The 15,416-nt window shown below is 45.5% G+C and overlaps 1 protein-coding gene across 1 annotated transcript in view; it reads right to left on the reverse strand.

Annotated features, from left to right (window-relative positions):
• The window catches only part of NME9 (NME/NM23 family member 9), a 206,151-nt gene that overhangs the window by 62,697 nt on the left and 128,038 nt on the right, over positions 1–15,416 (reverse strand). Inside the window, exon 10 of the mRNA XM_033945325.1 lies at positions 10,925–11,076. Coding sequence (XP_033801216.1) covers positions 10,925–11,076 — 152 coding nt within the window. The remainder of the gene's footprint in view (positions 1–10,924; positions 11,077–15,416) is intronic.

Raw genomic sequence — 15,416 nt, forward strand, 5'->3', positions numbered from 1 at the left:
AGCTAGAACCCGCATGCACCAGATTCAAAATGGCATACCATGGAACATAAGACCATAACAGAATATAAGAACATACTTAGATGTCCTCTAGTAACAGCCAAATGTGTGCATGCTAGCCCCATACCAAAAAATTATTTTCATTTTTTTATGTGGAATATATGGGGGTTCCCTAATCAGTTAGTATAGCTACATTACTGCATGCTGATTAGCTCATGAATAGTGCATAAGCCCTTAGGGCCTGATTTTGTATAGGATGCTGTGACGGGATATACCTACCATCACTAGGAACTGTGTATCTGAAGAAAGACTCCCCAGTAAGAACCTGTTATCAAAAGACAACCTGAGTCTAGAACTCATAAGTGAGGCCAAGGAAAAATTTAAGACAGTTAATTTGCATACGATTTACATATTGACAAGTTGCCTATCTCAGGGGACATGCGAGAATTCGAAAGGAGGGGAGAGCCAATCCTGTAGGGGCAAAGCAACCTCCTGAGTCTAGAAAAATAGGAACTGGGAAGTTTCTAAACTAAATACAGTATACTCCCGTGAATTTGCAATTCTGACTTCACAGACTCAGTCATTCGCGGGTTTTTAAACTACAATGACTCCAGAGAAAGCCCTGGGGCTTACAGGAGACACAGACTAACAGCCAATTACAAACCGAAGTGTGCAAAAATTATTTCCGGTTCGGTTTTTGAGAGGTCGGCAGTTGTTAGCGGATGAGGAAGTGAGAAATGCCAGCACTGTTCTGCAGCCCTCTTCCACCTCTGATCCCCGCATCCAATACAGTACAGTATTCGCGGTTTTTCAAACTTTGCGGGTGCTCCAGGAACGTAACCCCCCGCACATTTCGGGGGAATACCGTATATGGAATCGTACGTCTCACCCTGAACAAACAGAATCTAACAAAGAAGACAACCAGGGCAATCAGCCTGGGAAGTTGGAGCTTGTTAAAAGCTTTCAAGGCAACCCTGAGAGGGATGAATGCTGGCAGCTGCCAAATCTCTGGTAAGCCTTGTGTGGCCAGAGCATGACCAAAGACCAGAATACCTTTTGTAGCCAGAGCACGGCCAAGGACCAAAGTGACTAGAGTGACCCAGATTGAAATTGGCATCAGAGGCAGGGCTAAAATGGCTAACCAACCAGTTACAGAGTAAACAAGAAACCAAGAAACAGTGCTTTTGCACAAGCCTTAGACCAAGAATGGCAAAGACAACAACCCATGTTGCAACTTTTTTTTTTTAATAATTTTTATTGATAGTGCAACCAACAGCAAGACAGGAAAACAAAAGCCATATCACAAGAACATGTTGCAACTACTTGAAGTGCAAGTACAAGAGTTACACAGAAAGGGTCCAACAAACCATGTCCTGAAAGCTACTGGAACCAGAGAAAAATCCGGAGATACCCCAAACAAAATCAAAAGATTGGATGAAAACTCTAGTTCTGATTAAAATGAGGCCTGGGGAAGATCCGGAGGCCTATCTAAATACGTTCAAGAGAACAGCTATGGCCCAATGGCCAGCTGACCAGTAGGTCATTCATCTGGCCCCTTACTTAAATGGCAAAGCGCAGGCCACTTACCATGCCTTGGATATGACCAAAGCCTGAGAACATAAGAACATAAGCAATGCCTCCACTGGGTCAGACCCGAGGTCCATCGTGCCCAGCAGTCCGCTCATGCGGTGGCCCAACAGGTCCAGGACCTGTGCAGTAGCCCTCTATCTATACCCCTCTATCCCTTTTTCCAGCAGGAAATTGTCCAATCCTTTCTTGAACTCCAGTACCGTACTCTGTCCTATTACGTCCGCTGGGTAAAGAAAAACTTCCTAGCATTCGTTTTGAATCTGTCTCCTTCCAACTTTTCCGAATGCCCTCTTGTTCTTTTATGTTTTGAAAGTTTGAAAAATCTGTCCCTCTCTAATCTCTCTATGCCCTTCATGTTCTTGTAGGTCTCTATCATATCTCCTCTGAGTCTCCGCTTTTCCAGGGAGAAGAGCCCCAGCCTCTCCAATCTTTCAGTGTATGAAAGGTTTTCCATGCCCTTAATCATTCGTGTCGCTCTCCTCTGGACCTCTCAAGTATTGCCATATCCTTCTTAAGGTACAGTGACCAATACTGAACACAGTACTTCAGGTACGGGCGCACCATTGCCCGATACAACGGCAGGATGACTTCTCTCGTTCTGGTCGTAATACCCTTCTTAATAATACCCAACATTCTGTTTGCCTTCTTCGCGGTGGCTGCGCATTGTGCTGTTGACTTCATTGTTGTGTCCACCAGTACACCCAAATCTCTTTCAAGGTTACTTCCCTCTAATACTAATCCCCCCATTTGGTAGCTGAACATCGGGTTCTTTCTCCCTATATGCATGACCTTGCATTTCCCTACATTGAAGTCCATCTGCCATTTATTCACCCACTCCTCCAGTTTGTTTAGGTCCCTTTGTAGGTCCTCACACTCTTCCGCATTTCTAACCCTTCTACAGAGTTTAGTGTCATCCGCAAATTTGATAACTTCACACTTCATCCCCGTTTCCAGGTCATTTATAAATACATTGAACAGCAGCGGTCCGAGTACAGACCCCTGTGGAACTCCGCTCGTGATCTTCCTCCAGCCCGAGTAGTGACCCTTCACTCCAACCCTCTGCCTTCTGCCTGCCAACCAGTGTTTGACCCATCTGTGCACGTCCCCTTCCACCCCGTGGTTCCACAGCTTCCTAAGTAGCCGCTCATGGGGTACCTTGTCAAAGGCCTTTTTGAAGTCGAGGTAAATGATGTCTATGGGTTCCCCTTTGTCCAACTGACTGTTTATCCCCTCAAAGAAGTGCAGTAAGTTTGTTTGGCACGATCTTCCCTTGCAGAAGCCATGTTGGCTCGCTTTCATCAGCCCATTTTTTTTCGATGTGCTCACAGATGCTGTCCTTTATCAGTGCTTCTACCATCTTGCCCGGAACCGATGTCAAACTTACCGGCCTATAGTTTCCCGGGTCTCCTCTTGACCCCTTTTTAAAGATAGGTGTAACATTTGCTTTCTTCCAGTCCTCCGAGATCTCTCCAGTTTTCAAGGATAGGTTGCAAACTCGTTGGAGTATTCCCGCTATCTCATTTCTTAGTTCTTTTAGTACCCTAGGGTGGATACCATCCGGGCCTGGTGATTTGTCGCTTTTCAATCTATCTCTCTGTTGGAGGACATCCTCATGGCTCACCTCTATTGTTGACAGTTTTTCTTCTTGGTCTCCATGGAAGATCACGTCGGGTTCTGGTACACCGGATGTGTCCTCGCTTGTGAAGACTGACGAGAAAAATTTGTTTAACCTGTCGGCTACCTCTTTTTCCTCCTTTATCACTTCCTTTCTGTCTCCATCATCTAAAGATCCTACTTCCTCCCTTGCCGGTTGCTTCCCTTTAACATATCTGAAGAACGATTTGAAGTTTTTTGCCTCCCTGGCCAGCCTCTCTTCGTATTCTCTTTTTGCTCTCCTAATCACTTGATGACACTCTTTTTGGCTTTTCCTGTGTTCTTTCCAGTTCTCCCCAGTTTGGTCCTTTTTCCATTTCCGGAATGATTTTTTCTTGTCTCCTATCGCTTTCTTCACCTCATTGTTTATCCATGCGGGATCTTTTGCTCGGTTTTTTTTTTTGGACCCTTTTCTAAATCTGGGGATGTACATATGTTGTGCTTCTTGCACTGTGCACTTGAATAGAGACCAGGCTTGCTCTACGGTTTCTGTTTTTCTTGAGCTTTTTCTGAATTTTTTCCTTACCATTGCTCTCACAGCATCATAGTTCCCTTTCTTGAAGTTGAACATTGTCGCTGTGGTTCTTTTCCCTATTGCTGTACCTACTTCTAATTTGTACTGGATCATGTTGTGATCGCTGTTTCCTAGTGGTCCTATTATTTCCACTTCCTTTGCTGGTTCCCCTAGTCCATTGAGGATTAGGTCAAGAGTGGCATTTCCTCTTGTTGGTTTCTTGACAAGCTGATCCATAAAGCAGTCCCTCACAGCCTCTAAGAATTCTGTTTCCCTTGCACAGTTGGAGTTTCCAACACTCCAGTTTATCCCGGGGTAGTTAAAATCTCCCATTACTGTCACGTTCCTGTTGTTGCCTTCCCGCCTCAATTCTGCTGCCAGATCATTGTCGTTTGCTTTCGTTTGTCCAGGTGGACGATAGTATAGACCCAATCTTATGTCAAGGCCATTTTTTCCCGGTAATTTAACCCATAATGACTCCAATCCTTCTACCTTTGGTTCTATATCCACTGCAGACGAGGGAATGATGTCTTTTATGTATAGTGCTATTCCTCCACCCTTCTTGTGAGTCCTGTCTCTTCTATAGAGTTTGTACCCTGGCAGTACTACGTCCCATTGGTTATCCTCGTTCCACCATGTTTCCGTGATTCCAATGATGTCTAGGTCCTCTTTTTTGGCTTTGACTTCTAACTCTCCCATTTTGTACTTTAGGCTCCTTGCATTTGCGGACAAACAATTTAAGTCCCGGTCTTTTCTTTTCTCTGCTGGTTTTTCATGTGTTTTGCTCCTCTTGCCATCCCCTATTTGGGCCGCCAGTCCCTGATTTCTGTTCCTTTCTTCCTCATTTTTTGGTGCATCCTTTTCGTCCGCAACCTGATTTTCCGATTTCTCCTGTTCCTCTAATTTTATGTTTGCCCCTCTTGTTGGTCAACAGTTTCTGTTGTTCGTATCTTGCTTGTTCCCAGCATTTTTCCTGCTCAGTATCTTCTTTGGATACTCTTGTCCGAACCGTCGACGTCAGGTCGACTGTCGGCTTTCCCCTTCTTCTCAGTTTAAAGCCTGCTCAATTCCTCTCTTGACGTTGTTTGCTAGCAGCCTCGTTCCTGCCGTGCTCAGGTGTAGTCCATCCCTCCTGAAGAGCTTGTTCTTCCCCAAAAAAGTTGTCCAGTTCCTCACAAAAAGGAATCCTTCTTCTTCGCACCATCTCCTCAACCATGCATTTATTGCTTGTAGCTCAGTCTGCCTCTTCACGTCTGCCCTCGGTACTGTCAGAATCTCTGAGAATGCTATCTTCTGTGTCCTCAGCTTCAGTTTCCTTCCTAGAATCTTGAACTGTTCAGTTAGCGTAGTCCTGCTGTAATTTCTCCTGTTGACATCATTTGTTCCCACGTGGATTATCACTGCTGTCTCTTCTGTTTCTGCGCCGTCCAGGATCCTCTCGATTCTGTCGGTGATGTCCTTCGTTCTTGCTCCTGGGAGACAAGTCACTAGCCCATCTTCTCTCCCTCCTGCTACGTGACTGTCCACTTCTCTCAGGATTGAGTCTCCCACGACGACTGCAGATTTCCCCTTCTTCAGCTTTCTCTCTGGTCTCAAGTCTGTATCCTCGGTGTGGTTCAGTACTTCTCTTCCGGGATACCGGCCAATCTTCGCCCTCTCTGCTTGCTTGAATCTTCTATGCGGTCCTTCATCCTTGGCGTCTGTTGGTTCCTGTCTTCCATCTGTTGGCCCCTGTCCTTCATCTCGTGTAGACGTAGCTTCCTCGCTCCAGCGCTGCTGCTGATCCTGCTCTTCTACCTGCCTGTAGGCCTCCTTGATGAATCTTTCGAGCTTCCTTACTTGCTCCTCGATGTGGCTCTCTCCTGCGGGGTCTTTAGTTGTCTTGAACGGTGCTTCCGAGATGTGGAGGCCCTCCAGCTCTTGAACCCTGCACTGCAGTCGACCAACTTCTTTCTTCAGGCTTTCCAGTTCCTGACACCGACTGCATACTTATGCCTGCCTTCCCGAGGGAAGGTAGTCATAAATATGACACTCCGTGCAGTACACTGGGAAGCTCCTCCTGAGATTATTGGGAGGTCAAAGTGGCTATCCAAGACCAACTAGGCCTGTCGCCCGAGTGCTGTAGAAAGAAATTTAGAAGCCAAGGCTTTCAAAAAGGCAAGAGACCAAGAGCGGTGGTTCAACAGTTACTAGATTATGTTACCCACTGGCTGACACCAGAGCAATGAACCACCCTTGTGCTGGTGAATCAAATAGTACTGGAACAGTTTTTAAATGTATTGTCATCCCCTGTACAAGTATAGGTTTCAAGACAAGCCCCACCCTCCCTGGAAACAGACTGGGTGAAGATATAAGGGGAGGTAAGCCCTTAGGAAAAAGATTCCATCCACGCCCATTTCTGGGAGGAGGGCACCAGGGAAAGAACCCAGCTGAGCACCTAGAACCTCAGGATATATCTCTCTCTGAGGAATAGGAAAAGTCAGAGGGGAACATGATAACTTTAATCCCCCTTCAACCACTAACATCCTTTTACGTTGTTATAGATGTGGAGAAAAAGGACATTTCCAGAGGGAATGTCCGTTGACGGAATGCTCCTTTTCTGGAGAAAGCACCAGTGTAAGAAACTCTGAGGGAAGGAGGCCTATGGCTCTGAAGCGAGTGGTATCTGTTGCAGGGAAAACCATAACTGCCCTACTTGACACTGGAACAAACCATTCCCTGATATCCAGGCCCTTAGCTCAAAAGTTAGGTATTGGAAAAAGAACAGGAGCCTTTAGGGGGACAGACCTCCTCTGTTGCGTCCATAGAGACATAAAACCTGAAGTTACTTACACTATTCAAGGGGGAGATCTGACCCTTAACCATCGCAGTGATCAAAACGTTGCCCTTCCTTTTTATCCTAAGTAGGGACTGGGAAGGAATGCATGACATCTTAGTCACGAAGGAAGTTGGGGTCTCTACTAGGGCCACTATTCAGAGAAAACCCCAATTAGGGAACATTTTTCCATTTTCCTGCCCGCAAATGATTGGGGAAACAATGAAAGAGTGAAAATCCAAAGCATAGAAGATCGGGAAGAAGTGGAAGGGATTACTGCCCAGGGGAAGGGTGGAATCACTTGGGGAGGAAGCCTTGAAAAAATAAGGTAGTGAGTTTCCTCTGGAATAAAAGAAGAACCTTTAGAGCAGTCTTCTTTAACTACCGGTCCATGGACCAGTGCTGGTCCACAGAAATTTCCTGCTGGTCCACAGGGCCAGCACCTGCATCAGACCCAAAACCGTGTTCTTCAACCGCCGGTCCATGGTGCGATCGATGCGTCCTTATCTTCGAGCCAGCTCCCTCTCCCTACTGATTCAGTGCACAAAGCCATGGGGAGTGGCTCCAACGGGCATCCTGCGCCTGAACTGGAAGCCTTCTCTCTGACGTTGCAACGTCAGAGGGAAGGCTTCCAGATGAGGCACGGGACGTGCAAGGTGCAATTAGTACTATTATGGGGGCGGGGCCTGGGGTGGAGATTGGGTAGAGATAGAGGGATCTGGCCCACGACTTAGCCCAGTGTTCTTCAACTGCCAGTCCACGGACTGATGCTGGTCCACAGAATAATTATTTTATTTCTGCCGGTCCATAGGTGTAAAAAGGTTGAAAATACTGCTTTAGAGGGATTCAAGATGGCGACGGAGTTAGTCGCTTAGCTGGAGGCTCTCTCTGTACTGGTAAAATTAACTTTTTTTAGTACCTTTCTTCTTGCTCTTTAATATGCCTAAGCGCAGAGGGAAACAGAGGGGTGGTCTTCCTGCCTCCTCCGCCACCTCGCTAACGCGCCAGACAGCAATAACATCGTTTGCTGTGCCAGTTGTTCAGGGCGCTCCGGCTCATCGAGAGGGGTCGATCTCGACTTCGGAAAGCGAAGTTTCGCTTAGCCCAGCTGGTCCGGGAGTTCCCCCACGCCCAGGGAGAATGTCGGGGATGCCGACGGCGTTGCAGGAAGTGGGGGGGACGTCAACAACCCCGCCTGCGCTGTTCAGCCTACTCTTGACCCGGGAGGCAGTTCCAGTCTCGCTGGATTTTTCACATCAATCGCCAGTGACTGGGGGACTTGGAGTTCAGGGTGGCTCGGGAAGTGGAACTTTAAATCCTGATTCAATTACTTTACTTTCTTAGACGTTTCCTGCTTCCCTCCTGAGCCCGCTGAAGAAACCACCGGTGATAGACTTGGAAGCACTCTGGGAGGCTATCGAAAGCCTTCATAAGGTATGCTCCTATTCTATTTCAGTCTCGCAAACTTCCTCATTACAGTTGAAAAATATTGATGGAAAAATTCAACATCAAGACCAGAGACTAGACAAAATTGAAAAACAGGTCTCTGATTTACAGAATTCTTCTAATTTTCTTGCCAAAGACAAAGCAATGTTGTCTAGGAAGATTGAAAATCTGGAGAATGCAAATAGGAACTTCAATTTAAGATTAATTAATTTTCCAGTCACCAGATTACAATCACCCAAGAAACTTTTTCACCAGTTTCTAACTTCGGTCTAAAAGTATCCAGAGACATCTATACCTCCCTTACAGAAATTATACTATGTAAATATTCCTAACGAATCAGGACTTGGAAAATCTTTTTGTGATGATTAAACACCAGTTACTCTATTGTAATATATACCATGAATAGTAGAGAGGGGGAAGGGTTCTTAAGCTATTGTGATTATTAATAATAATAATAATAATAATAATAATAATAGGGAGGGGGTGGTTTTTATGGTTTATATATATACAATTGTTGTTTTTCTTGATTGATTTACAAGTGATGTTTTCAAGAATTTGTATGGTTTTAATATGTACACTTGTTGAAAGATTAAAAATGAATAAAGATATATATATAAAAAAAAAAGGACTTGGAAAATCAATTGACTGAATTAGATATAACAGATATCCTTGAGTCCTCACAACCTGAAACTTGAAAGGGCTACATTGCTTGTGACCTTTGCTGTTTTACAAGACAAAGAGGCAGTTCTTCGTCTATTCTTTAGGACTGAGAATGTTGAATTTTATGGTTTAAAAATAGCTATATTTCCTGATGTTTCCAAATGGACGCAATTGCGTCGTAAAAAATTTATAATGTTACGTCAATCAGTATTGGGTTTAGGAGCTACCTTTCAGCTACGCTTTCCATGTAAATGTTGTATCAGTTATCAAGCAAATAGATATGTTTTTTATGAACCCGATCAATTACAATTTTTTCTGGAGGGTAAAGCGGCTTCCGTAACTCCTCAGATGCCCACTGAAGTCACCGTCCATACTGTATAGTAAAGATACAACCGATGTGCTCTGTACTTATGATATATTAATATATTTCTTTGAAAATCAGCTACCCTTGATTTGTGCTTGATTCTCTCTCCTTAGCTGTAGGCTACTATCATGGTATTGTATATGCAATTAATGTTTTATTTCCTTGTATGGAGTGAGGATTCCTGTCGAGGCACTTGCAAAGAATCTGCTCCTTGCTTTACCTGCATAGATGCCAGACCAGACACTCGCAGAGACTCTGCTCCCTGCATAGAGTGTGCAGTCTCAGTCTGAGGCATAGGAAGAGGCTCGACCTCGCGGGAATCTGCAGAATGCCCAGGCTGGATTAGAGTAGCTAGCTTCAGTCTCATATTAGTAAGGAACTGAATGAATTTCTGCTCTAACATGGTCTGGAAAGAAGCCGGCAAGTATGGATCCGCGTCTGAAATTGGACCACTTGCTTTGGCTGGAGGTTCTACAGAGGAAGTGGAAATGTGCTTCGACTCGGAAGTCTTAGGCACCTTAAGCACCACCGCTGGAACTTTCTGCTGAGCTATCTGACCTGAGGACACAGGAGAAGATACAGCAGACATCGTCAAGGAAAGAGCCGCTGCAAACAAAGGTCTGATGAGGCTCGAGGTCAAAGCAGTGGAGGCAGGAGGAGCCTCGGTTGAAGGTGAGACTGAGGTCGGCTTCGGAGTCAAGGTTGAATCCATCCCGAAGAGCTTCTCCACTGAAAGTAGATGACGTTTAAGTTTCAAGTTTATTAGGATTTTTATATACCGCCTATCAAGGTTATCTAAGCGGTTTTTACAATCATGTACTCAAGCATTTTCCCTCTCTGTCCCGGTGGGCTCACAATCTAGCTAGGGCACAGCGCTCGCACAACTTCGGGTGATGGTCTGGCCCAAGGCACTTGAGGCACTTACTATGTGGGTCCGTGAGAAAAATCGCACGCTGACACTGGCTACACTTCTTGAAGCCTGTTGTTGGCCGGGACATAGGAGGAAAAACAGCCGCTGCAAGGTCGAAGCCGAACGGAAAAAATTATTATTTTTTTTTAAACAAGAAATAAACGAAATACAGCGATTCGTGAAGAAAAACAACACAAACCGCGGTGAGAGAAGGCACGAAGTAAATAAGTTGAACGCAGAGAGTCAAAGAGGGACTTCTCGGCTCCGTGGAAAACAGAACTGAGGAGACGCGCCCTGTACTGGGCGGAAAGGCACTCACGCATGTGCGGTGCAGCTGACTCAAAACTTCTAGTTTCTACAAGCAAGTCTGCTTGCGAGGCTTCCGCATTGGGGCTCCGTCGGTGACGCCACCCATATGTGAGAATAGTTGTCTGCATGTCCTGGGATAATAAGAGATCTGGTGAAGAAAAATCTAGAAGAAGCCCTGAAAACCTATTATGATCAAACCTCCAAGATACGGGAATTTCAAGCTGGTGAAAAAGTCTTAATTATGATCCTCACCTTGAAAAATAAATTGTTAGCCCATTGGAAGGGCCCTTTTGAAATATCCATGCAACTGGGACCAGTAATGTATGAGATAAAAAAACGGCCATAATAAGATTCAAATGTTTCATGTCAACCTAATGAAACCTTGGTAATAATCTCAGGAGTAATGTAAGAAAATACTTCTTTACAGAAAGGGTGGTAGTTGCATGGAATAGTGGAGGTGGAGGTAGTGGAGACAAAGACTGTATTTGAATTCAAGATAGCATGGGACAAGTATGTGGGATCTCTTAAGGAGAAGAGGAGGCAGTGGATGCTGTGGAGGGGCAGTCTGGATGGGCCATTCGGCCTTTATCTGCTGTAATGTCTGTATGTTTCTATAATACAGGCTCCTGTAAAAGAATGCTTTGGCCTATAATATTTTGTACTTACCTTTCAGGTTTTTCTTTTTTAGCAATTTCAACATCAGTTGGACCAATGAATTCTCTCCAGGCAGGAATTACATCATCTTCCCCAAATTTGGAAATAATTAGTATATGGCAGGGACCACTGGACATGAACTGGATCAACTCTTCAAATTTCTCCTATAAAATTCAAAGGTCTTCAGTGAGAAATCTGTGTACCATTTTCTATTTGATAAAATAGGGAACTCAATGTAAGCTGAAGACCAAAAAGTACAGTTACTTACCGTAACAGGTGTTATCCAGGGACAGCAGGCAGCTATTCTCACATATGGGTGACGTCACCGACGGAGCCTGGATGCGGACAGCCTCACAAGCAGACTTGCTTGTAGAAACTAGAAGTTTCGAGTCAGCTGCACGCGCGAGTGCCTTCCTGCCCAGCGCAGGGCGCGTCTCCTCAGTTCAGATAGCTAGCAGAGAAGCCAACCAGGGGAGGTGGGTGGGTTGTTAGAATAGCTGCCTGATGTCCCTGGATAATACCTGTTACGGTAAGTAACTGTGCTTTATCCCAGGACAAGCAGGCAACCTATTCTTACATATGGATGACCTCCAAGATAACCAGAATGGGATGATGGGAGTGTTGGCAAATTAGGAGAATAAATTTTGTAATACTCTCTGGCCAAAATGGCCATCCTGTCTGGAGAAAGTATCCAGACAATAGTGAGAAGTGAAAGTATGAATCGAGGATCAAGTAGCAGCTTTGCAAATTTCCTCAATAGGTGTAGATCTGAGGAAAGCTACTGAAGCTGCCATTGCTATGACTTTATGGGCTGTGACTCGACTCTGTAGTTGTAATCCAGCCTGGGCATAGCAGAAAGATCTACAAGCAGCCATCCAGTTGGAGATGGTACGCTTAGAGATAGGAAGTCCCAACTTGTTTGGATCGAAGGAGACAAAAAGTTGAGGAGCAGTTCTGTGTGGTTTGGTGTGTTCCAAATAGAAAGCCAAAGCACGTTTACAGTCCAGAGTATGAAGGGCTGATTCTCCAGGGTGAGAATGAGGTTTTGGAAAGAACACTGGAAGAACAATGGATTGGTTGAGATGAAATTCTGAAAGCAGTTTAGGTAGGAATTTAGGATGAGTATGGAGGACCACCTTGTCATGATGGAAGACGCTGAAAGGTGGGTCAGCTACTAAAGCTTGCAGCTCACTGACTCGTTGAGCAGATGTGAGGGCAATGAGATACAGTACTTTCCAAGTGAGATACTTCAGATGAGCCGTAGATATTGGTTCAAATGGAGGCTTCGTCAATTGAGCAAGAACAACATTGAGGTCCCAAACCACTGGAGGCGGTTTGAGAGGAGGTTTGATATTGAAAAGTCTTTTCATGAATCTGGAAACCACCGGATGAGCAGAGAGGGGTTTCCCTTCAATAGGTTGATGGAAAGCAGCAATTGCACTGAGATGGACTCGAATCGATGTAGACTTGATGTCAGATAAGTGCAAAGACTTGAGGTGGATAAGTGCAAAAGATAATCTAGAACAGAAGATAAGGAGGAATGTTGAGGCTCCTTATCATGAGAAAAACACCATGTATACAATCTAGTCCATTTTTGGTGATAGCATTGCCTAGTGGCAGGATTCCTAGAAGCCTCTAAAATGTCTTTTACAGGTTGAGAAAACTGAAGAGGAGTTATGTTGAGAGGTACCAAGCTGTCAGGTGTAGAGACTGCAGGTTGGGATGAAGCAGAGATCCCTGACTCTGTAAGCAGAAATGGAAAAACTAGTAGAAGATATGGCTCCCTGCTGCTGAGTTGAACTAGAAGGGAGTACCAAGGTTGTCTCGGCCACTGAGGAGCAATCAGGATCATGGTGGCATGAGTGTTTTTCAACTTGACAAGAGTTTTGAGAATGAGAGGGAACAAAGGGAATGCATACAGGAAGAGATTCATCTATTCCAGTAAGAAAGCATCTGCCTCGAGGCGATGAGGAGAATATATTCTGGAGCAGAACTGAGGCAGTTTGTGATTGTGGGGAGCTGCAAAGAGATCTATCTGAGGCATTCCCCACTGTGAAAAAATGTGATGAAGAGGCGAGGAATGGAGTGTCCATTCGTGAGTTTGCAGAAGACGACTCAAGTTGTCTGACAAGCAATTTTTCGCCCCTTGGATGTAGACAGCTTTGAGGAAGGTGTTGTGGCAGATTGCCCAGTCCCAAACCTTCAGAGCTTCTTGACAAAGGGAGGAAGAACCCGTTCCTCCCTGTTTGTTGACATAGTACATGGTGACTTGATTGTCTGTCCGAATGAGGACTACCTGGCCTTGAAGATGCTGAAAAGCTTTGAGAGCATTGAAAATCACTGAGTTCCAACAGATTGATATGACACCAACGATCCGCACTGGTCCAGTGGCCTTGAGTACAGAGACCATCCGACAACATTTAAGGGCTCGAGGTTGATGAGTAGCAAAGCGGTCGCACGACTTCCGGCCCAAGGCACTTGAGGCACCAATGGTGTGGGTCCGTGAGGGAAATCTTGAAGCCCGTTGCTGGCCGGGACATAGAAGGAAATATAGCCGCCGCAAAGTCGAAGCCCACAGGCTGCGGCCGAGCGGCCTGCCCTGGCAGTCAAACGGAAGAAATCATTTTTTTTTTTAACTAGAAAATAAAAAACACAGCGATTCGTGAAGAAAATAAACACAAACCGCGGTGAGAGAAGGCACGAAGTAACAAAGTTAAACGCAGAGAGTCAAAGACGGATTTCTTGGCTCCACGGAAAACTGAGAACTTAGGAGATGCGCCCTGCACTGGGCGGGAAGGCACTCGTGCATGCACAGTGTGGCTGACTCAAAACTTCTAGTTTCTACAAGCAAGTCTGCTTGCGAGGCTGTCCGCATCCGAGCTCCATCGGTGATGTCACCCATATGTGAGAATAGGCTGCCTGCTTGTCCTGGGATAAGCATTATTCTTGACACTCCAACAGCTGTAGTACTCACTAGCTGTGAGAAGGCTTTGAAAGCCAAATACCTAAAGCCATTCATTTGAAAGCACATAGAGAACAAGAGATTAGGTTCTTACCTTGATAATATCTTTTCCAGTAGATAGGGATGGTATGCTGAACCATAGGGTTATCCATGCCCACTTGCAAGCATTCTGCAGAAGATGTCAATCACAGTTTTTAAGCTTCTCCTCTTCTCTGGTCTCTGCTGCCCCTTCAGTTCGTACCAAAGCCAGTGCCAGCCCTAAAGAGACAAAGACAGGAGAAGGAGAGGTATGAATAATTCCCCAACACCAAGGGCTCCTTTTACTAAGGTATGCTAGTGTTTTTAGCGCGCACTCAAACCCCGCGCTAAATGGAAAATAGTAACGCAAGCTCTATGGAGGCATTAGCGTCTAGCGAGCGCGCTAAAACCGCTAGCGCACCTTAGTAAAAGGAGCCCCAAGTATCTGATCTGCTCAGATGAATTTTAAAATAATCAATGAACAAACTGTAATGTAGTGAAAACATTAATAAGCCTCTGTGAGGAACAATGAATGTAAGAAAAATACAAGAACACAACAGCTTGAACATTTATGGAGCTCAACCATTCTTCCCTTTTAATTATATACACAGACTCGTCACAATCCCATAATCTGACTGACAGGAAAAATCTCAGCTGTATAGTTGACCACTAAGCTCGAGTCAGAAAGCAGGCACATCAGATAATTGCTGGATGTGGGGATTCAGCATACCATCCCTATCTACTGAAAAACATATCACATCAGGAATGGCAGTCAAACACTGACCTTTCAATAACCCCCAAAAGGCTGACAAGGCCACAAGCTGAACCCGGAGAGAAGACCAAGCCAGTCCCCTATCCAGGCCATCCTGCAAGAACTCTAAGATGTTAGGCAGGGAAGCGCAAAAAGAGACCACTCCATGCACATCACACCACTCCTCAAATAGACACCAAAACTTCACATAAGCCTGAGAGGTGGAAAACCTCCGGGACCCCAAGAGAGTTGAGATCACTTTATCTGAATACCTCTTCTTACCTAGGCGACCTCTTTCAAGAGTCAAGCCGTAAGACAAAAGAGACCCGGATCGAACATTGGAATGGGACCCTGAGTTAGAAGGTCATCGAAGAGAACAGAGGAAGAGGATCTGCCACCAGATCCGCGTACCACGGTCGTCGAGGTCAATCCATAGCCACCAGAACCATGAGGACCAGATGGCAAATTATGCGGAGAAGAACTCTGCCCACTAAGGCCACTGTTGGCCATGGTTGTACCAGAGCATCCAGGCCCTCAGCCTGACCATCTCTGCAACGACTGAAGAAGCAGGGTGTGTTGGCGTTGACACTTGTGGCCATCAGGTCCATGAGGGGCTGACCCCAGGACTGTACTATCAACTGAACATTCTCCACTCCGGCTATGTGGGAAGCTGACCCAGACCATGAGCAGAGTCGCCTCCTGTGCCCCCAAAGAGTTCCTGGTGCCCCCCCTGATGATTGACATAGGCCACCGCCGTGGCATTGACCGAAAGA

The sequence above is a fragment of the Geotrypetes seraphini genome, chromosome 5 (genome assembly GCF_902459505.1).
Source record: "Geotrypetes seraphini chromosome 5, aGeoSer1.1, whole genome shotgun sequence".
NCBI lineage: Eukaryota > Metazoa > Chordata > Amphibia > Gymnophiona > Dermophiidae > Geotrypetes > Geotrypetes seraphini.